Source organism: Buteo buteo, chromosome 8 (genome assembly GCF_964188355.1).
Source record: "Buteo buteo chromosome 8, bButBut1.hap1.1, whole genome shotgun sequence".
Classification (NCBI taxonomy): Eukaryota; Metazoa; Chordata; class Aves; order Accipitriformes; family Accipitridae; genus Buteo; species Buteo buteo.
In genome coordinates this window covers 12,486,415-12,512,798 of record NC_134178.1, presented here as the reverse complement: position 1 = coordinate 12,512,798, position 26,384 = coordinate 12,486,415, and the positions used below count along the sequence as shown (strand labels likewise).

The 26,384-nt window shown below is 45.4% G+C and overlaps 1 protein-coding gene across 5 annotated transcripts in view; it reads right to left on the bottom strand.

Moving 5' to 3' along the window:
• C2CD2 (C2 calcium dependent domain containing 2) overlaps positions 1-26,077 on the bottom strand; it is a 41,331-nt gene extending 15,254 nt beyond the window's left edge. Inside the window, exons 1-10 of one of the 5 annotated variants that reach the window (XM_075033656.1) lie at positions 25,625-26,077; positions 23,427-23,525; positions 14,451-14,570; positions 13,924-14,025; positions 9,920-10,042; positions 9,497-9,617; positions 6,360-6,468; positions 3,610-3,671; positions 1,006-1,145; positions 544-715 (exon numbers count right to left, since the gene is read on the bottom strand). In XM_075033656.1, the coding sequence (XP_074889757.1) occupies positions 544-715; positions 1,006-1,145; positions 3,610-3,671; positions 6,360-6,468; positions 9,497-9,617; positions 9,920-10,042; positions 13,924-14,025; positions 14,451-14,570; positions 23,427-23,525; positions 25,625-25,924 (1,348 nt within the window). In that variant the 5' untranslated portion in view covers positions 25,925-26,077. Of the gene's footprint in view, positions 1-543; positions 716-1,005; positions 1,146-3,609; positions 3,672-6,359; positions 6,469-9,496; positions 9,618-9,919; positions 10,043-13,923; positions 14,026-14,450; positions 14,571-19,700; positions 19,863-23,426; positions 23,526-23,977; positions 24,008-24,061; positions 24,723-25,624 lie in introns of those variants that run through there. The other 4 variants (XM_075033655.1, XM_075033659.1, XM_075033660.1 and 1 more) reach the window with 4 other exon arrangements.
• Positions 26,078-26,384: the final 307 nt, after the last annotated feature.

The following is a 26,384-nucleotide window of genomic DNA, read 5'->3' as shown; positions in this document are numbered from 1 at the left end:
TAGACAACACCCACTTAAGTAAAAGATCTACTTTAACGACTTAAAAGAATGCAGCTCTTCATGAGACTTCAAACAAAGACTGTTTAGAGGTTTTACTTTCATACTTATCCCAAGAAGAATCAGAAAGTCTAATCCTGAGAGGTACACTGAAAAAAAATTTTGTCACAAGATGACACCAAACCTTATTAGACATTATAATACAGACCACGGCACAGGATGGTCTGTCATCGGCAAACAGTCTAAGAGTCTCATACTTTTGTCATGCAGAAAGCCATCCACCAAAACCAAGCTCTTCTGCATTATCACTCTACCGTGCAGCTTTAAAGTGTGCATTAAAATGAGCATTAACCACTCCTCTTGTAACAGCAAGGCTTCATGAAAATTAAAAACCTGGTTCTGAAGAATACAAACAATGCCCCCTACCATCAACACATCAGAGAAGTCTGGACAATAGTGCCCCTCCTTACATCCCACTCCCTCCCCAACCTCTGTTCCCCATGGATAATCCTAAGAGTGAACACAGAAAGAAGGGGAGTTCCTCACCTGTGCTCAGTGGAGATGATCTCCCTTCTAGACGAGGTTTGGTTTTCACAGCAGTTACAGTAGTGACCACAGTCCCACAGGGCATCACAGTGCGATCCTTTTCTATCTTAGTAGCTGGCACTGGAGAAGAGACTTGCCACGTCTTTAATTCACTGGCTTCTATGAAAGAGAACTAGGAGGACAAAAAAATGTCACCTTAGAAGCACAGTCAAGCAAGAAGGACACTAACATTTCTAGCTAATACCCCTTTAGCATTTTTACTAACATTCAAAAATCAAACAGCTAATTCTTCTGATAGACACAAATACCATGTGAAGTGTTACCATGCAATCTGAATGCACTACTCTGAACTCAGCCACGAATAGTACTGCGCTGCAAGTGACAGTCCAAACCACAAGATGAGCATTCAGAAGTACTTCCTGAAGTAAAAGATCCACTGTCAAACCATCCAAATGGTAGTACCTCTGCACTAATGGATCCCAGCCCGGGCCCCGGCTCTGGGCTGCTCTCACTGGTGCTGCTGTTCAGTGCAAAGCTTTGCTGGCCAGAAGGCTGTTTCCTGAACAAGTCTAGAGGTACAGTCACCTTTGCGGACAAGGGACCTAGAAGAAATAAAATCAACCAAATCAGTGCACATCTGAGCTGTCACTATGTTTAAGGGCAAGAAGACAGGAAAGGAGGAGGAAGAACACAGGCAGCTAATTGCAAGAACTGGTTCTACACCATGGGGCAGAAACATGGCACTTTTTACAGCTTTCTTTCCATTTTACGACTTTGCGTCAGCCTGGCCTAAGATTGTGCAACAGGAAAGAATGGACACATGAAAAGTTACTTATTTGCCACTATCTCTGGCCATCTTTTTTCCTGTATATGCAGAATGCTTAGAGGAAAAGAAAACATCTAGAAATACTACTATTAGGTTCTTGAACAATCTCTATAACCCGTTACCTGCATCTTTCATTTCAGAGAACGCTCTGCATTCCTAGTAAACTGGTATAGCATTAAGAATAGTCTTTCTTGATTTGAACTTTAGTGCAAGTTCAGCAGTTCTCTTGTTCCTCCCCTTACTTTATTATCTACACTAGACTGGACCAAACTATTAGCAAAATTACTGCACAATTTCAGATATGAAATCCTAGTTTTCTGTGAAATACAAAGACAAGTAGAGATCTACGCTATATTCACATTACCCAGCTCTCTCCTCACTAGTATGATTCTACTTTGAGTCTTCTATTCAAATTTTTGGGAGAAGAACAGCTAAGATGGTACGGGGGAGAAAAAAAAAAAAGACCGTTGACAGTACAATCAATTAGGACTTTTTTCTTCAAGAAACCAGGTTGGTAGTTACACTCTCAGTAGGATACGGAACATTACTGGTATTGGTTGAGAGACCCATTACTAAAGATGCTTAGGTACAGGCAAGACTAAACTTTATGCAAGAAACAATATACATTTGCTGAGTGTATATAAATCCCATTTTTTGGTTAAAAATAAAAAAACCAGCATCCACATCAGAGAAATTTTTTAAAGCATTTGCCTACATTTGACTTCCCAATCCCTCAAATAACTGCAGATCATATGCGAGGTATTGCACCAACTTTGTATATCTAGATTATTAAAAATAAAATAAGTACAGTAACCCAAAACCAAAAATCAAACACAGTCCACTTGGCTATATTACTTATTAACAGTGGCTTAGATAAAATACTACGATCTAGGGAATTACTGGCCAAGCCTTCGTCCACTATTGCAAGACAACATGAGTAAAAGCACATTTTTTTTTAATCACTGGGTATGAAGACCTTTGGCCAATACTTTTAACTTTTTCCTGAACTAAGCTGAATACAACTGACAGTACTAAACCACAGAGAGATAGCCGAGTGTCAAAAAGTAATGCTTCTTTTTTTGTTTTACACCTGAAACCTGATGTAAGAAGTAAAAAGCAAATGGATCCAAGAGGTGAAATGGTTACTACTTCCAGGTACAGCAAAACTCTGTATCAGCAAAAGAACATGCAGCATATATGAGAAGAATTTATGATGTTGTGTCATCACTTCAATAAAGCCCAAGTCACAAAGTATTTGGAGCAAGTTTACAAAGCTCATGTAAACGCCTCAGCAAGCTCTCTGGTCTCAGCACCCACCTAGCCTTTACCCCCACTAGGAAGGTAATGCTTCTCCAAATAAACCAAATGCAATAGTTCAGCGGAGGGGTTTTCTTGCCACTGAAGGCTAATTGCAAACTGCAACAACAGAATCAAGTAGTAAAAATGTTTCAGCCCCCATGTTTTATATTTAATCCAATGTAATCAGAATTAGTGTGGTTTATACCTGGTAATTGCCAGGCAGCCTCTGCGGCTTGAAAAGGAAGGATTTAGGATTAACACCCATGACTCCCCTTCAACAACAGAAAGGCGTGGAAAGCTTAACTTGAAACCAAAATTACTCACAGTAGATCTGTTAGAAGTTTAGAAGGCTGAAAAATTAGGGTATCAGCACATGGAAGACTCGGTATGTTGACAATCTAGAAACTCAAGGTTTCTCTGTAACCTTAACTCAGAGGAGGACAGACACACGTGAACAGTGTATTCTCTCTTCTGTCCAAGATTACTGATGAAAGCAATGGTGTACATAGACAGCACTTAAACCAGGTCAATAAGCATTGCCCAAGAATGCCGCAATTCTGCATGGATTTCAACTCTGGAACCTACATTTAAGGACAGGCTTCCTACATTTAAGGACAGGCTTACAGAGTTTAAAAACACAAACTTAAGTCATAAATTTTCCCCAAGCTGTCCGTTTTGTGCAAGTTTGGCTGGCTATTTTCAGCTGATCTCCCTTCCACAGCTGTTCTTCCCCCCAAGGCTGCCTAGAGCCATGCTTGAGGCATACCCAAGTTCACTACCAGGCCAAGTCAGTAGAAGACATCTACGCTTTAATGCGGGTTCAGAAATCTGACAGTTTCTTGTTTCCCTATACAGCCAGGTACAACTAAAAGAGGACTTAGGTCAACATTTAGCAAGGCTCACAAGCTAATAATGCAAAATAATTCAGTTTTAATACTTACTATCCAACTTTCCATCTTCTACTATTTGCAGTTGCAATGCTTTTGATTTGGCACTTAGTTCACTGTGAAGTAAATGAAACTATGTTAGGTCTTTGCAGGCGAGCAGATTTTCTTTCCCACTTAGGTTTTCCCCCTTCCCGTTCTGGTTGCCAACACTAACTTTTCTTGGTCCGCACTAAGCTAGGCAGTACAACTTGCTAACTGGGGTAAGCAGCACTGCTGGGCTGCTGGGCACGCTGCGTGCACAGCATCTTTTTGACCTCAGGTAAGACTGACTAAAGGGATCATAGTCAGAAAAACTTTGCTTGCTCCTCTCTAGCACTGTTGCAGAAATTTGACTGCCTAAACTTTCAGAGGCTTTTCTTCTCCCCAGTAGTTGACAAACACTGCCCTTCAAGCTGATGTTGGTCCCTAATCCATACCACAGCACCAAGAAGCTATTTTTTCCTGGCAGGATCAAATTTCTAAGTCAAGATGCTGGAATAGGTCTAATCAACAACCCATTCAAAGCTGCAGGGCATCCTGTCAAAGCAGAAAAGCGTCCTGCAAAAGCAGGATAGATGCAAGTAAATAAAAGCAGTTACAGTCTTATATGAGAAGAGTCAGTATTACTTCTCCGAAGTAAGACTCAAGGATGTTGCAGGATAACAAGAACTAGTTTCTGTGTGACAGAACCAATGTGAACGATTAGTAGAACTACCGGCATATGTGGCTCTTCCTAAGATGGACTAGTCAATAGATACAAAAACTTTCTTCTGAGACAGTGAAGCGAACTGGGTACCTACTGAGGAACCTCCCAGTAAAACCTGATTTTATAACCTTCTCAGTAGGTGTTCTGCCAAAAACCTTAAGGGCATGCATATATGTATCTTATTTTTATATGTCTCCATTTCAGGGTGGTGTGATCTTGGTTGCAGACTTCCCACCTCCATTAGATGCTGTGGGACATCATCTATGCAGCAGGTTTTAAGCTTTTCCCTGCCACTACCATCCCCCCCTGCACCTCCAAAACTTGAAAGGAAGCACCTTGATGGTGCTATCGCTGCTCTTCCCATGAAGCTAAAGCAGAGCCTGACATGGTGGTCAGTACACTGGTCTTCAGACTGGGGGGTATTTTCACTTCTGAAGAAAGAAAAGGGTGGAGTGGGGGAGTGGGATGTGAACTTGAAAGAAGGTATGCAGCCAAATCCCTATCACTCATCTGTAAAAGTCCCCAAGCTTACCTCATGCACTTCTGAAAAGCAGCCAATGCTGTGGAAAACCCAGCATTATGCCTAGCATCAAGGCCAAATTCCAGTCAACTTAATCACATCCTGCCTGCCCTCTCTCTGCACTTTCAGTTGGAAAGGGTATTATTCTTACAAACTTCCTGTCCGAAATCATTGGGAATGTGTCTGCTCTGTGACACGGAGCACAGATGCTGTTCCACCAACAGATGGCTGAAGTGATTCACAGACCCAGTGGCTGAAGCACTTTGAGATATTCCAGAACAGAAAGCTGCTACAGAAGTGCATTTTTTTCCCCTCTTACTGTGGAGAAGAAATCTTATCATGTTAATCCTCAAGTCTTGATGGCAATGCAGGACACTGTCACAAAAGAATGTCATCTGATCTGCGGCTTTCCACAAAAGCTGTAGGCCCTCATAACTAAAATCAGTTATGAGTCCAGCAGACTGCGGTGAGGAGGCAGAAAAAGATCTGTGCACTGCACACTCACTCCCCCTTCAAGTTGAGGAGGAGCACGCAGAAGTGCACACCACTCCTCGAGGAAGAGAACTCTCGGCACGGACAGGCACAGGTCTGAATACATGCTCAGCTCCTTGTAAGCTAAGCCTCTGCCTTGCAAGAGAAGTAACAGATACAGTGGACGCCAGGCTGCGACTACAGTGAAGAAAAACATCAGACAAAACCAACTGAAATACTACTCTCTGAAATATGGGGGGGGGGGGGAGAGAGAGAAATGGAATGGAGATGCTACAGAAAGAACTAGAGAGACTCCACTGCACACAAAGTGCCTCTCACATTAATAATCTTGTAGACAAAAAAGAAAGCAGTATCTGCAGTATATTGCATGGCAGCATCTCTACCCTGTTCCCCTGGGAAGCTGTTTCTGCCTGCCTATGCGTGTGTTTAAAGCCACTAGAGAAACATCCCTCAGACCCACCCTGCCATCAGTGACTCGCCCTTCTTCAACTCATACAATACAGAAGCTACCAGTTATTTTCTGCTCTGCTGCTAGAAAGTGGAAATGAAAACAGTTTTAGAACTGCTCACTTTATTTACAGAAGCTGTGTGAATCACAGAATACCGTGCAGGCTGCCTGAAATTCCCATTTTTGCTCTACAGAAAAAAATCTAGTTAGTTTTACAATCTCTTTTTTATCATAGCCACCATTCTTTTAGATGGTCATTTTTTTGCACATTTACATTTCCCACTCAGCGGAGGCAAGGGAGAGACATCAGATTTTCTCAAAGGCAGTTTTCAAGGTAAAGTGACTTTAAAACCTTGCTAACACTTTTTTTGGCACCGTATGATAGAACAAGGTGATTTATTATGACTGTTACTGCTGTCATTTACTAGAATCAGACATGTACGAGGGAAGATCTAGAGACCTATTTAATCTCATATTCATGCAGAGGGTAATTAGATATCCTTAAGTCCCTACCAGCTCCAGATTGCTAACCTTGCGGAGTTTAAGCAAAAAAAAAGATGCTTCACTATAAAAGTATTCTCAGTAGGTAAGTTACTTACAAGATAAACTCTTCCTTCCAAAAGGGATTTGCAGCATTTTTGGCTACAGAGCTGGAAAACTTCTGCATAGGGTCATTCAACTGAACTATACATGCAAGGTTTGTGCTGCCTGTAAGGGCAAGAAAAAAAATCAATATCCAGTTATTAATATTTCATCACCAAGAGTCACACTTACTCAAAAGAAAGCGAAGAAGCCCCCTCCTTATAACACACTGCATTTTTTAGTAGACTATTGCAAACACTTCCTCACCCTCCCACAGAATAAATTTCTTCCCTCAGTTTGTATACCATCTACATTAACGGCGATGGTCAAGACTGCATCATAGTTGTCCAAGACATTGACCTGATTTAAATTCTGGCATGAAGCAAAAAAGCACAGGCATAAAAAGATCAAAAAGGATGGGGACACAGAATGAACAGCAAAGTAGTGGTGGCAGTGTGGGTGCGAGGGAGGCAGGGAGTAAAGTTGCTTTCAGCTGCTGTGAAAAACCCAGTAGTTTTCCAACTTCCTACTGGCCACAGTCACAGTGGTTTCTTTTGGACATCAAAGCAACCTTTTTCTGCTACCAAGTGAATGATGACAGTAGCGTTAATTAACAGTGGCTTTGTGGACTGTGGCTCTTAACAAGTTCACGGCATTTTAGGGTACTGGTGCAGAATTATCTCTACCTTGATCTTGGAATTTAATAGCATGGCAAATTGGCATATTAGAGTAGTTATATTGCTGCTCCAAGGGGAAATAATTTGCATCAGAATTCGTTTCAGTCCCAGTGTTCCAAAAAATCAAGGAAAGCAGCAAAAAGCTCAGTATTGACTGTGCGCAAAGCAAACAGAACATATGCTGCCTCCAGAGGAATCTAGGTGTATATTCACTAGCATCAACTCTCAGTTGCTCTCTGGTGGTGCATCGGGGCTGTGGACGAGTCCTATCTCAGGCACAGAAGCAGCTTAGGTCTGGCAAGGTTATTAGAGGAGACAAAGCACTGTGTACACACAGCTTATTTAGGATCCAAGCTAACCCTGGAGTAAGTAGTTTAGCTGCTTTCACAGTGAGCTGAGCCTGAGTTAATGAACCTGGGGTGGTTTTCTGTTAACCCAGCCATATGTCTCTGCAGCTTGCTCTTGCTGCCAGCAGCGCTCAGCAGCCCAGGGCAGAAACGCCTGTATAGCTCTGCCTGAAATTACACCAGCACCACTGACCGACTGATACTGAACAGGGTATTTTAGCATTTCTGCCCCGCACACCCTGCTGTACACAACTAACAATTTTTGCCTTAACAGAAGAAATCACTTTTGCCCTAGATGATACACCGTGGACCATATAGTACTAAATCTAGGATAATCTTTGTTTACATACACAAACTAAGGAGATGAAAACAGGCACAGCCCATAAGCAGAGACCAGTTCTGCTACTGGTTACTCACTACTTGAACTAACACATCTATAGGAAAGCCACAAGCTCCTATAAACCATGTTAGCATCCGTGGTTTGTAAGATGATAATGATCAAGACAGACAAACCACCCCTCCCCAACCGTCTATGTGTATCTATGCAGGTTAGCCTGCAATACTGCACACACTCACTGAGTCTCAGAATTGCAACAGGATAATTAAATATTGCTGCAAGACAAGGCCAGGAAAAGGGAAGGGAACAATGATTAAAAGGCAGCAAGCTATGTCCAGAAGCTAGCATCTTCCCAGCTGTGCATTATTTCCACTGGATTTCGAGCGTACCAGCTAAACCCCACTATGAAGCTTTATTTCTCATACTCGTTCTAAAGTATTTACACTCCCAGAGCGCTAAGGAACCAGCAAAATTCCCTCCATCTCCTTTTAGAATAGCAAATGGTGATTTTGCTCTCAATATCAGAGTTCCCAAAGTAGAGCACATTAATTGTCCCCTCTTCTTCTCATTTTCACAGAGGGGGCAGAGAGGCTTCCCATAAGATCAATCTTCTGTTGTGTGCACCTTATGCACATAAAGGTATCTCTTCTCATGACTTTTAAAGGCAGCCAAAATGATTTGCTCTTTTGAAAAGTTTAGTTTGCACTACAAAATTGTAGAGTAATAAAAAATTCTGAATGAGTTTTCCTGCAATCTCCAGTTTCCAGCACAGTTTTATTTATATAGGACATTTCACTGCAGAGTTCCAGAACGGCTTTAAAAATAATTTGTTTTTTAAAAAAACAGTCTGCAGAAAGTTTTAGGGGAATCACGTCCAACCAGGATGAGCAAAGCAGCATTATGCAAGAGTCTAGGGCAGAAATCTATTACCTCTAACTGAAAAAAGGAGTACAGCAAGTAGGATATATTTATCCAAAACTAGCACCTTGCCCAATTTAGCAGCCACAAGCTTCCATTAAAAAGACTGTTATGGAATTGTTCATGACCATAAATACCAGAGCCTCCAATTTGTATTTCCGCTGACAAAATCTGAAATATGCTTGCTCATGCCTCAATCAGTGATGGAGGCATGCCTGCACTTGAAGAAGTCCGAATACTTGCGAGACAGGCTTGGTGCTTCTTTCCAAAACTAATGCTGCAACTTCACTAGGCAGTGACCTCTTTTTTGGCTTCATTCTCCACTTGTAAGAGGTACTCCCTTCCCTACCCACAGAGGTACTTATTAGGGGGGAAAAAAACCCTGACAACAAAACACCACCTTTGAGGAGAATCTACATAGAGGAGGAGAGGTTTAGATAAATCAGCAAATTGCTCAAAAGTAAAGAAAAGCAGCTGTAAAAATAAGGTAATACTGAACTGAACCAATGTTATTGCTAACAGTTAATGGAGAGTTGGATTTGAGCCCCTCATCTTGGGTATACCTGAAGCGGTAACTTTAAAACTAAAATCGAGAAAATAATCAACCAACTTCATAAATATGCTTATTTCAATTTGGTTTCAACAATGATGGATTTGTTTACAAGAAGATCAAGATGTTTAAATACTCAAATAAACCAAAACATACACAGTTTTGTACAAGCATGACTAAGTCTGTTTCTCCAAGTACAGCAATTTTTTACATCTTCTTTTGAGAGAAGGTAGTAACCCAGAACTTCCAAATTATTTCAGCCAAAAGGAAAAAAACCAAACCCAACCCTGCTTGAAAATGAGCAGCATCGCACGGGCTATGTTACCTGCAGCACTGTGATCAGTTAGGTTTACTGCGATGTTCTTCACCAGCAGTCTGAGTTCATGAGCCCTTGGAGGTTTAGGCGGACTAGTGCCCTGAGGGAGAAGGCTTACGTTCTGTACATTCTGTGAAAAGCAAGCAGAACAAGAGGGATCACACATATGCAAACACCAAATACTTTTAACTTCTGTCACATCGATATAGGGAAGCAGACATGCAATGGGGTGTAACATCAACAGATAGCCACACGGGAGTTGTGATCACAAAGCCTTCATTGCCAAAGGTTATGTTGTTTTAAAGAATGTGTTCCAGTTGTTTCTGATCACTGAACAGTGTTAAACTTACTTATTTGTGAGTCATGAATATATAATAAAAACACTAAGCAGAAGGACACTTCTTAAAAGATTCAGGTAGGAATAAGACTTACCTGAACCTCCTTTATATCTGTAGGCCTCGTACTCAACACCACAGATGGAGAAACTGAGCTAAAGAGGCTCTTCAAAACATCTCTGAGTGTTTCAGATATTGCACTTGTCCCTGCTGTCTGTCCCTAAGAAGAAACAAAACAATCATGCTTGTCAAAACCCAGAAGAAAGAAGTTAAGGCAAAAATTAATTTGGTATATCTAAACCACCAAAGCTATCAAACATTAACTTTGTCAGAAAGAGACATGGTTTCTGTTGCCAGCAACAAAAATGTAACAAGAGACCATGCAAATAATTACTTAAATTTCTGTATTATGCATTAAAGGAGAACTAGAAATAAACACTGAAAAAGTCACATGCTGTTCTGAGAGTTAGGAAGGCACAGCTATTAACCACAAAACCAGAAGTTTCATTAACAGTTTGTATCTTATGATGGTGTTTTAAGTTTTTGTACCGCTTTGCACTCCACCGAGAGAGCAGATCGGGTCATCAGATAAGCAGATCGGCACTGTTCCAGTGTTTAATGGGAGTTATGCCAGCTTGCAACAGCTGAGAAGCAGCTAATCCTGTGCTGCACTGAAAAAATATTACAGCATCTCTTGGAGGTCTTCAACCTCGCTGAAAAGTGCACTGTATGGACAGATAGTCATGCTGCTCTGGGGAACTGACTTGTACGTCTGTCCATTCAAAAAATCTCATAGCAATCTGCACTTAGCACCGCTCTCTCTGAGGCATCAGAGCATACAACGGGTTTTGCTTACACACATAGCTTCACACAACTAAGCGTAAGGTGTATGAAGACGGTGACCCGGCCCTGCTCTCCCTGTGCTCCCGGAGAAGCCGGCTTCCCATGTCACACTGCTCAGAAAGTCGCTTCTGCTCAGTTACCTACAGGGAGTGGATTTTTAAATTAAGCTGTTGCAGAAAGGGCAGTCTGATACCCAACTTCTCTGAAGGTAGCACAGGAGAAATCTCAGCGAGGTTTCTCTTCTAAAGAAAAGACTGAAGTAGGAGACAAAGATCTGACCTAAACAACAGAGGACTCATCTGTCTTTTCTCACCTGATATCACACCTGAGAGACTTTACTATTACAGGCTTTGAAAGAAAGGGAACTGATTTATAGGTGCAGATACTGAACAGCTGGAGAACGCAATAATCACACAAAGCAGAGTAAAGGGACCCTTCTGCATGCTGCTCTCTGGCGGGAGCACGCCTACAGCCGGCACGCCGCGGCCAGCAAACAGGGCTCTGCCGCAAAGACAAGGCACACCGACGACAAGGACACCCGATTTGCACCAGCAGGGAGATCAAGAGGGGGACTGAAGGCCTAATCCTGGAAGATTGCCTCACTAACACCGCGGCTGCGCACCACCAGCTTGTGGTGCTGCCGGACCCGCGCTGGGGCAGCCGGGCGGCACAACAAATCTGCCAGGCGGTAACAGCTCAAGCCTCGAGCAACCGCATCTCTGCAAACGCGGCAGAGCGCAGGCTTTGCTCTCCCGCCCTGGACACCCTGCACCACGCTCCCCCATCACAGAGAGCTCTTAGCACAAGAGGCAATCCGCCGTTTCAAAAGCCCCAGTCCTTTCTTAGGTGTAGGAGAACGATCGTGCAACGGCTTCCGCGCTCCAAAAGGTACGCTTGCAGCTTGCACAAGTCAAACAGATTTGGAGTAACAGCCCTTTCCCAATTACCCAGGTGTTACAGAAACATTTAGGGTGTTTCATAAAAATCCCAGGAATGTTGTGTACAGAAATCCTGTTTCGCTGCCTTCTTACCTAACCGCCATTTGATGACAGGTCGCTACGGTTCAAAACATAGAACAGCATCGACCAGTCCCACAGAAACTCTGCTTTGTTCACACCGTGCTCCCTCAAACAACCGCCAAGGAAAGGGGCAGCAGCACGCTTCTGCAACTTGCAGATAATAGTCTTTTACTTTAAGAAAATATTGAAGTAAAGTAGGCTGTCTAAAGCCTCAGTTTCAATAATTTCATTACTTATGTTATTTAAATAAGCAGGTAAATCATGGTTAGTTTTCACTGTTTCAAAGGTAATTTCCCTCCCCTGCCTTCACCTAAACACCATTTGATGAAGAATGCTGTCAAAATTGTAAAATCCCATCCACCTCTCGCTTTGCCATCAACCTAATCTGACGTTTGGTATTTAACAGTAACAACAGCAACAATAATCATTGGACTTCTACTAATAGCTATTTTCTGATGTTTCCATAGTTATTTGGAAAGCAGCTTGGTTGAAGAGCCTCCTGTCAGCCCAACCTCATTTTTAGCCATCCTTATCTGGAAAGTAATGCTCCATCACGACACCCTCTACAAGGCAAGCCACAATGGCTCAATTGCCAACCAAAAAGGCTTAAGATGACACATTTTACTTTGGGTTTGACGTGGGCTGGAGCCGTACAGCCAGCTACTGTGGCCAGCTTGAGGCACACCAGCACACAAAGTCACAGTGGCACAACTGCATGCAAACCCGAGCCCTGAGAGCCAGCCAGGTTGCCAAATGCAATTCAGGTTCACCCAGCTATGGTCAACAGAAAACAATGATTACGTCCACCTTGTTTGACTGATGACAAAACCACTGTGTAGATAATCAGACGCAATTAAAGGTATTTATTTGTATATATAATATTGCTTCCAAAAGAGGAAAAAACAAGACACAAAAGCTGACATTTAAGTTTAGAAGCTGAAGCAATTTCCGAGGTGTAGGCTGCTCACAGGTTTTAGCCCTTTGTTTATTGCCTCGCCTCTTCCCTAAGTGCTAATAGAAACTTCAAAGTGAAAATAAAGCCCTTAGCTATTAAGAACTTAACAGGCTCATTTTAAAAATGCAGGCAAAGCACAGCAAGTTACAACTCCTTTGTTACTCTGGACTCGGGCATCTCTCACAAAGCAGGTTGTGAAGTCCAGTGACTGCACCGGAGTCATCTGGGTTTCCCAGTAAGTACTTAATGACTGTTCAATATGTGGATAATCAGCATGCCGCCCCAACACGTGAAGGTCGTTTACACTGCTACCCATGCACAGTAAAACCTACATTAAAACACACTTCAAAAGACTTGTCTTAGTTATGAGTTTCATATTTTTGTGTACAAAAACTATGGTAATAAATTATTATGATTCTAGGTCACTCAGTACAGGTCTTTAGAAGCAGCTCTACGATACAATAAACCTATTTTTTAACAAGGCCTTCAGTCAGAAAACCAACTTCACAAAACACAAGCAAGTGTCCACCCACTGTTGTAAGAAAGGCTTAAGTCACCACATTTGTGCCAAAAAAAATAAAATTGTGAAGGGTCAAAGGCAGAAGAGAATCTCAGTCATGAAGAAACTTTTTCAGGGGATGTCCCAATAAAAAACCCCCAATGAATCACTGTTTATATACTAAGATAAGGTGCAATTCCAAAAACATCAAGATATTTTTAGATCATCCATCATTTCCTTAAATAATTGTATTTTTTCAGAGCTGTTTCTGAACTATTGTTGCCAGATTTCAAAACTGATTTAAGTCAAGGATGGGGCAACTTTGTAGTTACTTTGATGGGAATATCATTACAGTTGGGATTTTTTGTTATTTCAGAAGCATCTGAGAAGGTATTTAAGGAACAGACATTTTTCACACTTTTGAATTTGGTTGAAAAATGTTTGCCATTTGTCTGTCAAATACAGACTTGATTTATCTTTAATGCTTCAGTAATCTTGAGAAAGGCGCCTAGACTTCAGAGTTGTAGGGTTTTGATGGATGAGCCATGGCAGACGTCACTGAAGCAGTTCAAGACGGCACTGCCAACAGGTAACTGCTCCATGCCTCTACTGAAGGCGGCCAGCAGAAAGGAACGGGCATTTTTGCTTCAGTTCTTCCAGCCTCACCTGATACCTTAGCTCTAGACACTTCTACTACTAAATTAAAGCATTACACTGGGGTTTGCACTGAAGGGATGGAGACCCATTTTCTCTACCATTACACCAAATAAAAGTTACTGACTGACCTCCTGCACTGTTGGCTGGATTTCAAAGTTGGTTTCGTTGGTGTTAATGAGGAACCACTCAACTTTGATATCTTCTCCTTTGTCTTTCACATAGAGCTGAAGCTGTGGATAGGAAAGCAGTTATTGGAGAGTGTTCTCGTGTCCTGTAAAGAAACTGTAGGTCAAGCTCCGCACTAAGGTTCACCAAAGGAAGAATGATACCAGTTTCTGAGTAAGTAAATTCGAAGTGACCATCTAAGAAGGCAGAAGTTACTTAAGCTTTGGGAGTGCATGCCACTCAAAAAAAGAGTATTGTTGTTCTATACAGCCGAGTAGTCTAGCCAACGTGTTATTCATCCACAGTCTCCTAAAGAGGCAGCTTAATTTATGAATTTATCACTGGCCCCAGAGGGAAACTGTAATATTATTAAACATTCCACCGGAGTTAACATGAGTTTGTATGCATTTTGCAAACAGGAGGTTCAGCTCAGCTGTGGGATGAGACGTAGCAAAAGGAAAAAGAGAGAGAACAACACTTAACGCTTTACCTGCAAGTGAAGTGGAGACAGTTTCACGCTGTACGACTGACCTTCCGCAGCTGCTGGCGAAGTATGTGAGACAGTGACAACAAATTTAACAGAATCTCCCACGACATTACAAGAAACCACCTAAAGAAATGAAAGGGGGCAGGAGGGGAGACAAGGGAAGGGAAAAACAATTTAGTCTTCAGAAGAAGGTTTGGTGAAGGCAAGAAAGGAACTAAGAAAAGGAAGGACTTTAAGCTACCAGAATTATGCTGAATTCCATAGGTGGGAGATTTCTAAGCAATTTCATTAACATCCCTACCTCTTTCTGTATATTCACTTCTAAAAACCATAGTTCATTCATTTCTGGACGCAGAATTTAATACCTGGAAATTCTGGTATCTTCCAAGATTCCTTTTGCATTGTTATCCAATACAAAAATAACTCCTCACCTGACAAAGGCTCCTTTGTGTTTCATGTATCTACCCATTAAAAGCTCAAAGATCACAGTTTTGCATCAGGGAGACAAAGAAGTTTGTTCTTCTTCCTCTTCTGCTCTGAACTAAGCAGCCTACCATAAGACAGCTGGTTTTACCAAACAAGATTTGTTTTAGCGGCATCCTACAAACGTGAAACTTCAGCATAACCCTACTGGTGCAGAAGAGGATTTTGTCTGTGTAATTCCAGTTCCCAGTGGGGTGGGGAGGGGCAGGACCCTTCAAAAGTTTATTCAAGTCTTTGACCAAACCAAGAAAGGTCCTAAAATTTGGTGACAAAGCTAAATATCTGGGACTAGTTTGTTTGCCACTTGACTGTAACAGACTTCACTGAGTACACTCCCTCACTTTTATGAGCAGTAATTTAACTTGTTATCACACTGAGTTTACAAACACAGCATGGTTTTTCCTCCCTCTCCTCTGCAAACCGACGGAGGTGCCAGAGCTGCCGTGCAAAATTCCCAGAGTGTGCCGAAAGCGCCTGGCAGCACAGGAAAGCCCCAGGTACCCAAGTCAGAAATCACTCATTATATCAGAGAGAGAAGCTCACTTTGCAAACAGCTCTGCTGACTGAAGACAGCTGCTTGTCACTGTCCCTCTGTGGTTACCCTCCCCACAGCTCCCCTGTTGGAAAGGATAGCTGAGCCCTCCTTAGGCTGACTCAGGCAAAGTTAACCAGGTTAGTGCAATGCGCAGACAAATAATTTGCTGTGAGATTTGTTTGACGGAAACTCTGCATGTATGCTATTAAATTATGTTTGCGCACTTATTGCTTCACTTATAGGCACTGGAATTGAAGCTGAAGGCTTTAAACTGAATCATGTACCTTCTGGAAGATGCTTATCAGTCTCTCCTTAAATATATTTCATCTCCCTGGGCTCTATACCATACATTTTAAGAAGGACCAGAGCAATATCAAGGGCTTCAGAGCACATCCATTAAGGTAGAGACTTAATTACAAAGGAGGGGGGAGGGGGTGGACATGACAAATAAAAATCCCAACCACACCCACAAGCAACAACATTTGCCTTTTCAGGTTTGTCTTCTGCAAATTATAGTTTAGAAGTGGACAAATCAGTTTCCCTCACCTCTCCCCTTCCCCAAAGTCTAAATTCCTTCAGAAGTGATTTCTGACCCTTAATCCCACATTATCAACGTGAACACCCACTATTATGATGTATCATAAAGGATTTTTAAGCATTTTTAATAGCTAACTGAAGAGCCTAACTGCTTATTTTACTTGAGTTGAAACACAGAATCGCTCCTTTCATTCACAAGGGTGGATTGGCATGGTGGCTCTTTAAAGACTTTAAAGACCTCTGCCTTCTTTTTCAAGGGCAGAGGAGGGAAAAGGACAGGTCTGATGCAAAGGCTGCTGACACTTGCACGTCCTAAATGCAGTGGTTTATCATCCATGCACATTTCGTCCACACATGCATAGGAAGTTCAGTGCATTCAGAACAAGTTGGACTTGCTGCACCTATGATGCGGAGCCATTTGTCTGGAATTTCTGGATGTCCAAGAGCCAAGGTTGCCAGGTATGCTGTTGATTACTGCTTAAAAAAAAGTGTGGCAGGAATGTTGGTAGATGAGTTAATGTGCCACTTTTTTCTTAATAGTGTTTACTTCTAAGTAAAGGATGGAAACAGACACTGCAGGTGGTGGAACTTTCACTCTTCTTTCTACACCTTATCAAGAGATGCTAAATCCATTTTTTTATATTTGTACCTTTAGTTTAGGAGCCCAAACCAGCAGGGTTTAGACTTTTAGTCTCCTTGATGAATTTATTTTCTGGCAAAGACATCTATCAAGTCTTACTCCCCTTCTCCCTTCACTTTTAATAAAATAACTGTGGTCTTCAGGTACAGAGGTCCGTTAATTTTTAATCCCATCAGAAAAAGGAGTGGTTCCATGTTTGTTAATGGAAAATAGTATGTCTTTATATCAGGCAAATCCCTTTGTTCTGGGAGCAGGATGGATTATGGAGTCAGAAGACTGAGAGAAGTAGAATTCTAGGCTGGAATTTGAAGAGAAAGCAGTTCTGTTTTCATCTAAGATGCTGTCACAAGTGGTAAGAAGTTGATTAAAGAGACCGCAACTGCCGCTTCCCTTTTGAAGTGACATTCCTTTAGAAGTGTAGCGGATAATTTTGATAGACGAGAGCAGAAATATGTAGGCCGTTTTCCCCAGAACAGTTACATGAAGAAAAATACTGAAGCCTCCTGTGCTACACTCCTCTTCCTCCATGCCCCAATCCAACTGGCTTCCTCAAATTCATTTTCTCTGCACAGATGAAGAGCAGGAGAAGGGAGGGTCAGGCAAAGCACCCCTTTCTGGTCAACAGGGGTGAGAAAGAGGAAGGATAGATGGTCACAAGAAACTGGACTGCTGGGAAGGGAGTTGCTCTTCAACCTCATTTATCTTCCTCATCTCTCTCTCCCACCCCTCCTTACGAGGGACATCCCCAGTCATCAACACCTTGTGATTTAGAGTCTAGAAAACCTGTCATTTTTGTAACAAATTGCTCTTTAAAAATTAAGCCCTTGCAGCACCACACAGCAGCTGTAGCCAGCTAATTCTGGACTCCCAGAGGGGTCACACCCCAGCCCTCTCGTTATCTTCCATCTGGACAAGCAAGACCTCCTAAATTAGCAGAAATAGGGTGAGGTGACGTAGCAGCACAAAGAAACCAGGTCTCTTCTACCAGCAGGACCAAGGTATCTCCTCCCTCCAGCACCTCGGTAGCTCTAGCCTCCTCCAGCACGAGCACCCCGTCACCACCCAAGGTCTCTCCGTGCACTTTGGGCATCATCATCTTTGGGCATTTTGGTTTCCAGCCCTTCCTCAGGTGCCTCCACCAGCAAGGCTGTGTCCCCGCTCCTCCTCAGCCCTCTGCCACCCCTCTCCGCTGACTCCTGGCCCTTGATCAGGGTTATTCCCGCTGTCTCCTCAACACCCGCCAGCCTCCCTCCTCAACCGCCGCCATCCCCGAACACGCTAGGCCACGACGGGGGTGAGCCGCTGACGCGTGGCCTTTTCGTTACCCTTCCCTTCCCTCCCCACAGGCGGCAGGAGGTTCCCTCCCGTGGCCAAGGGAGGGTGAAGGGCCGTGACTTCAGGGGGAAATTCCGACAGCCCTGCTGGAGAAGCTCTTCTTCACCTCGCCCAGGCCCCAACTGCATCACGTGCCTGTGGAAAACCGTCAGCGTTACAGGCCTTGATTGCTTTTTCTCTGGAAGGAAATCAGTTTTACTGCATTTGGTATTTATTTCCAGAAAAAGCAGGTTACCCGAGGTTACTCAGTTGTATATAAGTAATACACATCTTTAACATTTTCGCAAGAAAATGAGTATGCACCATCAGGCAGCCACACAGCAAAAGCTGCGTTGATCTCAGCTGTAGGGATCAGTACGCTATTAGGTTTAGGACCCCCACAATTTCCCGTATTTGGAGTACTACTCTGAGAAGGAGAAGGCTCTTTTTTTGGCATGGAAAACTTATCTTGCCAATGGCCACACAGACAGTTTGTGCGCTCAGCTTAAAACCTCACCATAAGAAAATTTTCCAGTCAGAAACTTCTGCCTTTTGATAGTCATAACACTCAGCTGTTCAGAAGAAGAATTACATGACCTTCCTTGGTTACCAGAGCCTATGCATTAACTTCTTGAGGGGGTTTCTCTAGCTTCTTCACCGTTCCCTCGTTACCTAAGCAGTTTACCAAGCGACACAGACAAACTGAAGGAGGGAAGACAAATGCAATGTTTAACACAGGCACAGCTAGGGGCGGATCTTTAGAAGCCGGTATCAAAGAGAATTTGCCTGCAAATATAATGAGACAACCCCAGACCAGTTTTCCAAAACAATGGTAAACAGCAGGGTGAAGGCAGGGTGAGTGGTGGAATGAGTGCAGGAGAGAGAGAGTTACCATGTCAGCAACAGAAACAAAGCAGAAACTGAGAAAACACGTGATTTTATCCACTCCTTTGAGACCAACAGACACACAAATTCAAAAAAAGTGGAAAAAAGGGGATGGGGGGATAAAACAAACAAGCAGGAAGTGCAAGGAGACAGGACAGGAAGAATTTTCAACCTGCCTATCAAGTTCAGTGAATATCAAATGATGCGAGCACAGGAAGCAGTACTTATATTTAAGAAGGGGGAAAATAAATAAATACCAGAAATAGACTTGCTAGCCTGGCTTCACCAACACACAAGTCTTTACAAACCGTTAACGAGACAGCATAGCTGAAGACATGGAGACCACAAGAAGACAATAAAACACAGGAGAGGTTTGCCAGTCTGTGCTATAGTAGCTTGGAGAGAGATTCAGTTGCAGAGACACAGGCACATTGTGCCATTAGGGTCCTAAGGCATCCCTGAGCCCTGCACTCACGATATCCTTCATGATAAGTTTACTGACAGCAAGCACCATGGAAGAAAAGTAAATACATTAAGGATAAAGGATTATACTAGTACAGAAACTAAAAAACAAGAAAAAAAGAAAAAAGCTGCATGGGCCACGATTCCACTTAGGCTTGTAAAAAAACCCCAGTCATTAAAGCAGCAAAGCTCCAGGACAGCTTTTCAAGCAAAACAAGGAGTTAAAAACACAACAGGAACTGCACATAATGGTCAGGGCAGTTCACCCCACCAAAAATAATCAGAAATAAACACATGTAGGTAACTAGGAGTCATTCCAGTTAGTACCGTAATGGTGACAACAAGAAACCAGTCTTTCCCGGAGCAGAAAGCAGCCTTTGCTGCACAATGTCTCTACCTGCTTCAGAGCAAGTGGATCTGGAAGCCCCGATGCCCCAGTGCTGCACGAACACAGGCTGCCAGCTCGCAGCAGGGTGGCTGCAAAAAAGTGATACCAAGATGAAACTACGACAGCTGTGTGGGTGAATAAGGCTTCTTTGGGCATGCTGCACAGATCATCAGAAAACAGGACTTCTCACAAGCCTGCAAAACAGCCCTCCCTTCTCTCCACCTTCTCCCTCAGCAAGATTCATCACAGAAAAATTAACATGAAGCTTTCACATTTGCTGTTGCCTGTTGTGATCCAAGGCAGTCATTCCTTTTATAGCAATTTATTATCACTCATTAAAGGAATGGCACTCTGAGGGCATTTTACCCCTATCTATTTAAGCATGAAGCAGGGAAAGAAGGGAGACTTCTGCTGTAGCCTGCTCCATCCAAACCGTCTGTGCCAAGTCCCCAACAAGGGAATCATCGTTTTTTGTTGCCTTTTTTGTTGTTGTTGTTGTGAAGTTCAAAGCCTCTGGAAATAGACTGCAGTAATGGAAAGGTTGGCAGAATTAGCTAAGAATATCCCTAATGTTTACTTCATTAAAACAAAACAACCAACACCACACAATGAAAACAGGCCACCTCATTCTATATATTTAGGCTCTGGCCCAAAATTGGAGTGAAGGCGATGCATAAATAGAGGCTTTGTCAAGAAGCAGTGTGGTGTAACCTTCAGCCACAGAGCAGCTCTGTCCCTATCACAATGGCTTTGGCCAAGCTGACAACCAGCAGCTTCCCCAACCATATCTGCAGCACTGCACTGTGGAGTATACACCAGTTCTACAACTTTCAGCTTCTTCAAGGCAAGGACAGTACATATATATCTAAGGACTGCACATGTCAGTGTATGTCCTGGTCATAAACAGGGCTGTCAGCACTAATATAATAATTACAGTTTGGCTGGCAATCCCATATTGTTTTGGAGCAAGACTTCCCAGGCAGGAGGCTCGCTCCCAGCACCAGGCAGACTCATCACCTGGCTGTGCTCCATGGCCCAGCATTCAAGAGGACAGAGAACCATCAACCACAAAAGACATACCACAGGGCTCTATCAGCATACAGCTGCGTTAAAGTATTACACATCCCATGTTTACTGCTATTTTGATCTCTCATCCTCAATCGTCCACTTTGATGACCGCAACCTCTCTGATGCAAGGTCAAATCCATATGTGAAACAACATGCAATAAATCAAGCCCTGACTGCTGAACCAAGGCACCTATATGTTCTTGTCATACAGACCACAAGTAAAGCAGCATGTTGAACCGGTTGCAGGAAAACAGTCTTGTGCCAGCTGATGCCTCAGGCAAGTGCAGAGCTCTGCGGGATGCTACAACACCGATAAACATGCAGCACTTGGTCACAAACTACCTTCAGAGCCAGTCACACCAGCAGTGAGTTACAAACAGGTATCCTAAGTTTGAGTTTGGATAAGCTGCAGAGAGAGATTTCAATTTCATATGCAAAGATTAAGAGTTTGAAGAGCAAGGGGGAAAAGAAAACACCACAAAACCCCTCCCTTTGGACTCTTGGTATTAGCAGTGGAATATGTAAGAGAGATAATCACCATATGAGAAAACTCCCAAGATGTTTACAGAAAGGTATGTATTTAAGGAAGGAGGGAAAGTAACTACCAGAGTGCCACTCTAAGGTTATTACACACTGAAATCCAAATAAGTATACAGGTTGTACCTTAACTGAAGGAGTAAGGATAATTCAGAGAAATTTTTCCAGCAGCTGTGCACAAGACTACGGAAATGGGTTTTGGGGCAGTTTGGAACACCCCAGTTTACGTAAAGAAACCTTTTTTAATCCAATACATTTCTAAATGTGCTTATATTGGTTTAAGCTGCTGCGAAACCCCATTAGGTTGCTGGCTGCAGTATAACAGCTCAATTAACATACTGAAATGGCTCAACCCAAGGTCAGACAAGGACCAGAAACTGCGCAAGAGAGGGTGCTGGACTGCAAAGCCACAGGTAGAGGAGAGCAAGAGAACAACCCTACAGCAGTGAGCAGTTCCCTGGGCTTAGGCTGCCACAAAGCCAGCACTTGCTGCCTTCTGCTGCCCAAGCTTAACCACAGCAGGTTCAGGTGCCCACAGGGCACCGCAGGCACTAACTCACCTCACTGCTACGGCAGTCAGAATCTACAGTTAAGCAAGACAGAGATATTCCCGGTGGTACAACATGACTTCAGGGAAATCCAGGACTCCAGCGTTGTGCCTTGGTTCTGGTACACAGGTGAGGTGAAAGCAGGTTTTAGCCTTGAGACGCTGCTCTCATCGTGGTCCAGCCACAGGCACAGTACTCTGAGCACACAGCTGGCCCCATGAACCCCTGCTGAACTTTGACACTAGCCAAGGGCAACCAGCAGACCCAAACCTCCTGGCCACCTCCCACGGCCAACATATTTGCAGCCCTGCCGGCCTTCCAGCAACATTTTAGACATTGCACTGCAAGACACCTGTTTTTTGTGCTGTTAGTTGCTAGCTTTTATTTGTAGCAGATGTCCCTCGGTTGCTGGCTTCACACATTATACAGCACACCACTTTTAGACCGAGCAGTCCCCTCTCCTTACAATTTCCCATTGTGGTGTCTTCCAGTGGCACAGAGTAACACTAATGCCAATTCTACAGCCCTAGCAACTCCAGTCTCTCCAGCCCCACTGCTGGGGCAGGGACCACTGGTAGGGGGGAAACAAACAAACAAACAAAAAAAAAGGGGGGGGGGGAAGAGAGAGAACACTTGCACAAACAACTTTACGTGTTGGCAATTCCCAGCTGCCACCAATCAGGGTGTGCCTACAAGTGTATCAGGCAGATAAGCATGCATAATTTTCAAAGGAATCATAGTAGAGCTGCTTAACATCTAAATCAGATAACCAAACCAAAATAACAAAGCAAAACTAGAAGAAAAGCATTAGGCTAATTTGATGCAGGTGCCTAAAGCTGAGGACCAGTTCAGATGTGACTAGTAGTTACAGTCACTAGGATGAAAATGCAGAAGCTATCCTTGCTAATAAGCATACATACTTTTTTTTTCCTTTTAATGCATTTTTACCCTGTTCTAAGAGCCACATTCTGCCTTAGTTTAATTTTACATGCACTAAACTACTTCCCAGTATGTGGGGTAGGGGCAGGAGAGGAAGAAATAGACAATTTGCTCCTCACTGAATACAGGATTCTGTAGAGTCAGGACTTCACCCTCAGGACTTTGTACCTGTTCCACTGATCCTTACCCAGCTCCGACTTATGAAGCAAACCTGTAATCAGCCACACAAACAGCAAGAGGCAGACAAAGATGTTTTCCTGTCCCAGAGGAGAAGTGTCCCTTTCCTTCTTCATGAAGAAGTCCCCACCCCACACTTCAGCAATAGGATGGGGAACCATCATACCGAATGTGGGGGTGGGAGGAAGAGGGCTGCTGTACGAGTTCATTGAAGGTGTACCTATAAACTTGGCATAACCCTGGTTATTGTTCATTTGGTAGAAGCCCTGGAGCACATTCTGCTCATGACTTGCAAAAGAAATGAATCAATGCAAAGACAGGTTCGTTAGAGAGGCAGCCTCCTACCAGCCTTGACAAACTTAGGTCAAGGGTACAGAAGTATTGACAAATAAAACTCCCGCTGATACTAGTAAGAAAAGTTTACATTTCCTGCCCAAAAGTACACTGAAACAAAACTGAAATTTACCTTCTCTTGAGCTGACTTTACAACACTAACAACTTGTTTAACTGCTAGCTCAAGTGGTTCTGGTGGGTCATCTTCCTCAAATGTAAGCAACTGTGAATCCTAAGAAAGAAGAAAAAAAGAAGCATCATTAGGTGATGAAACCATCGCTTGGAAACGAGTGATAAAAATGCACTGCCAGTGAAGTTCCTGGAAGAACCAGAGACAGAATTGCACATGTATGTCAAAACTTTTATGTATTAATTGCACGACACCTCACTACATGATACAGGGTAGAGCCCAAAACCCTATACTTAGGACATAACTACGGGCCTAATCATAACTCATCTTTCTCTGCAGCAGAGCATCAAGGTACACAGCACAGTGCAGAGCGAAGCCCATGAGCAGTGACAGAGTTCAGTGAAACTGCTCTTCTCGAGTAAGGACTAGTCAGTGCTGTAGTTTTAAAACGCACTTTTGGTTTGGCCTAGTAATATGGCTGCACTAGGCTATGCCAAAACTAAGAAAACCCAAGTATCAACTTGCAGAGGTGAGGAAAGAAGCCTTTCCCCTACCCAATCCTTCCTCATGTGTGATGGCAGGCAGCGATGACAGCTACTCAGTCTTCACATAGACAGCAAGGAAAAGACAGCGTATACCTGTTTTGGCAGTGAGGTCATACTTTCAGAGGCATCAGCACTCGCATTCTCCACCTGCTACCCACACCGAGCAGCACCGCTTCCCTCGTCACCCGAGGTTGTTTTGCATGCAGGAATGTCGTTAGCTGTGTGCTGCTGGCATTGTTTTGGGAGCCTGACAGCAGGAGCAACGGCACGCTGCAGTGCCAGGCAGTGAACTCATGGCAAGAGATGGTTCCAGCGGCTTGCCCGGGCAGGGAGGATGCATGTGCCCCTGTCAAAGTGGCTTTGGTCTCTGGTCTGGGACGGGAAGCTGATGCTCGTTTCTAGTTACTTTCAGTTCCTGGCACCTGTGCCCAAGCTGTCCGGGCTCTCCTCTTCCACAAACACAAGGCAAACCTTTGTTTCTTAACACAATCCATGCTTTTCTCAACTGCACCGTGCAATCTGAAAGGGCAGGTGAAGTATTTTCTTCCTGCTGCCCTAACTTACAGTGATGTCTGGAAAGTGTTAAAGTGCATTCCTTATCTTTCACACACACCCGTTGCCCCACTCTTCCTTCTCCCCCTCTGACACGTAAGAAGAAAGCATACTGGGGCCGCAGGGAAAGGAACCTCCTAGACCTAGGGAGAGGGCTGCGCACAAAGGGACCTGGGTACGTGCCGCTTCCTAGATAGCTTAGCCTCAGCGTTTCCCACTGACACGGCAAGGGTTCAGTCCTCAGGACCCGTCAGTTAGGTTGCCGCGGCCTCGCCTAACCTCCTTGCCTCTTAGACCCGGGCATACCACCCCAAACCAACGAGCAGGATGCCACGCCGTGCCCTTTGCAAGAAGGGCAGGACGGGAAGGGAAGGGGTGCCGCGTTTTGCGCGTCTTATCTGACCTGGGTTAAAATCCAACTGACCAAAACCGGAGAAGCCCACCGTCCCGTGGCTGTCCGGAGGACGCCAGCCCTCAGCGTTACACCGACACGCACACGGGTTCAGCGTGGCCTGAGACAACACGAACGAAGGAAGCCCGGCTCCGGGAGTTATTTGCCGAAAGACCGGCCCCGTGCCGGCGCCCAGGCCAGGAAGTTTCCATTGTTTCCTCCTCCCCGCACCCCAACTCTGTTCTCGGCAGCCCAAGCCCCTGCCAGGGGCCGCGGGGGTCACGGCATTCCTCCCCGTCCTTCCCTGCACCCACGCGTGCGCCCGCTCCGTGGCTCCGGCCAGCTCCCTCCTGCAAATTCCTGCCGAGCAGCCACCAGACACAGACGTGCGTATACACATAAGCAAACGTATACACACACACACACACACACGCAGCTACACATGCACACACACACACACCGGCAGGCGCTGCCAGCGCCGTGCTGGCCGCACCCCGATGTATCTCTGGAGCGAGTCCCGGCGTCCCCACAGCCGCCCCTCGCCGGGAAAGCCCTCGCCCGCCCCGGCGGGACGGCCGGCAAGGCCCCGGCTCCGGCCCGGCGGACACGGGGGGAAGCTCCGCGGCCGGGCCCTGCGGCGGGGCGACCCCCCCCCCCCCCGCCGCCGCTTCCCCTCCCGCCCGCCGCCCCTCACCTGCGTCCCCTTCACTCACCGCCCGCGCCGCCGCCTCGGCGCGGAGCGCCGCCACCCAGGCCCGCCGCCACTGCCGCCGCCAGCTGCCCAGCGACAGCGCCCAGGCCAGCACCGAGCCGCCCTCCTCCAGCAGCTCGTCCCGCCGAGGCGACGACGGCGGCAGCAGCGGAGGCGGCGGCGGCGGAGGAGGCCGGCCCCGCCGCAGGGCCAGCAGCGCATACTGCACCAGGTAGACGGCCAGAGTGGCCAGCGCCGCCACGAAGAGGGCGACCAGCGCGCACCAGCGCAGCTCGGCCAGCCCGCCCGCCAGCCACGCCATGGCTGACCATAATGGGAGCCGCGCTACCGGCCCCCTCCAAGGCTCGCTCGGCGGCGGCGGCGGCGGGGCCGGGCAGCGCCAGCCGCAGCCCGCGCAGGGCCCGAGCCGGGAGCGGCGGCGAGGCGTCCGGCCGGCTGCCCGGGGATGCGCCGCGCCGCGCCGCACCGCCCGCCCACGGCGCAGTCACCGCCGGGCCCGCCCCTGCCGGCGGGGCGGCGAGGGGAAGCCCGGCCCCGGCCCCGGCCCCGGCCCCGGCCCCGAGCTGCCGGCGTGGGCGGTGGCGGGGCGGCCCGTGAGCCCGGCGGCGGGGGGGGGGGCGCTCGGCCGTTGGCTCCCCCGGCGTCCCGCAGCCCCGCGGGTGAGGGGCGGCCGGTGCGGCGGCGGCGGCTGCGGCTGCAGCGGGAGGGGAGCGGGGCTGGGGGCCGGTGTCCGGGGCGGCGGCCGGGCGGGTTGGCCGTGT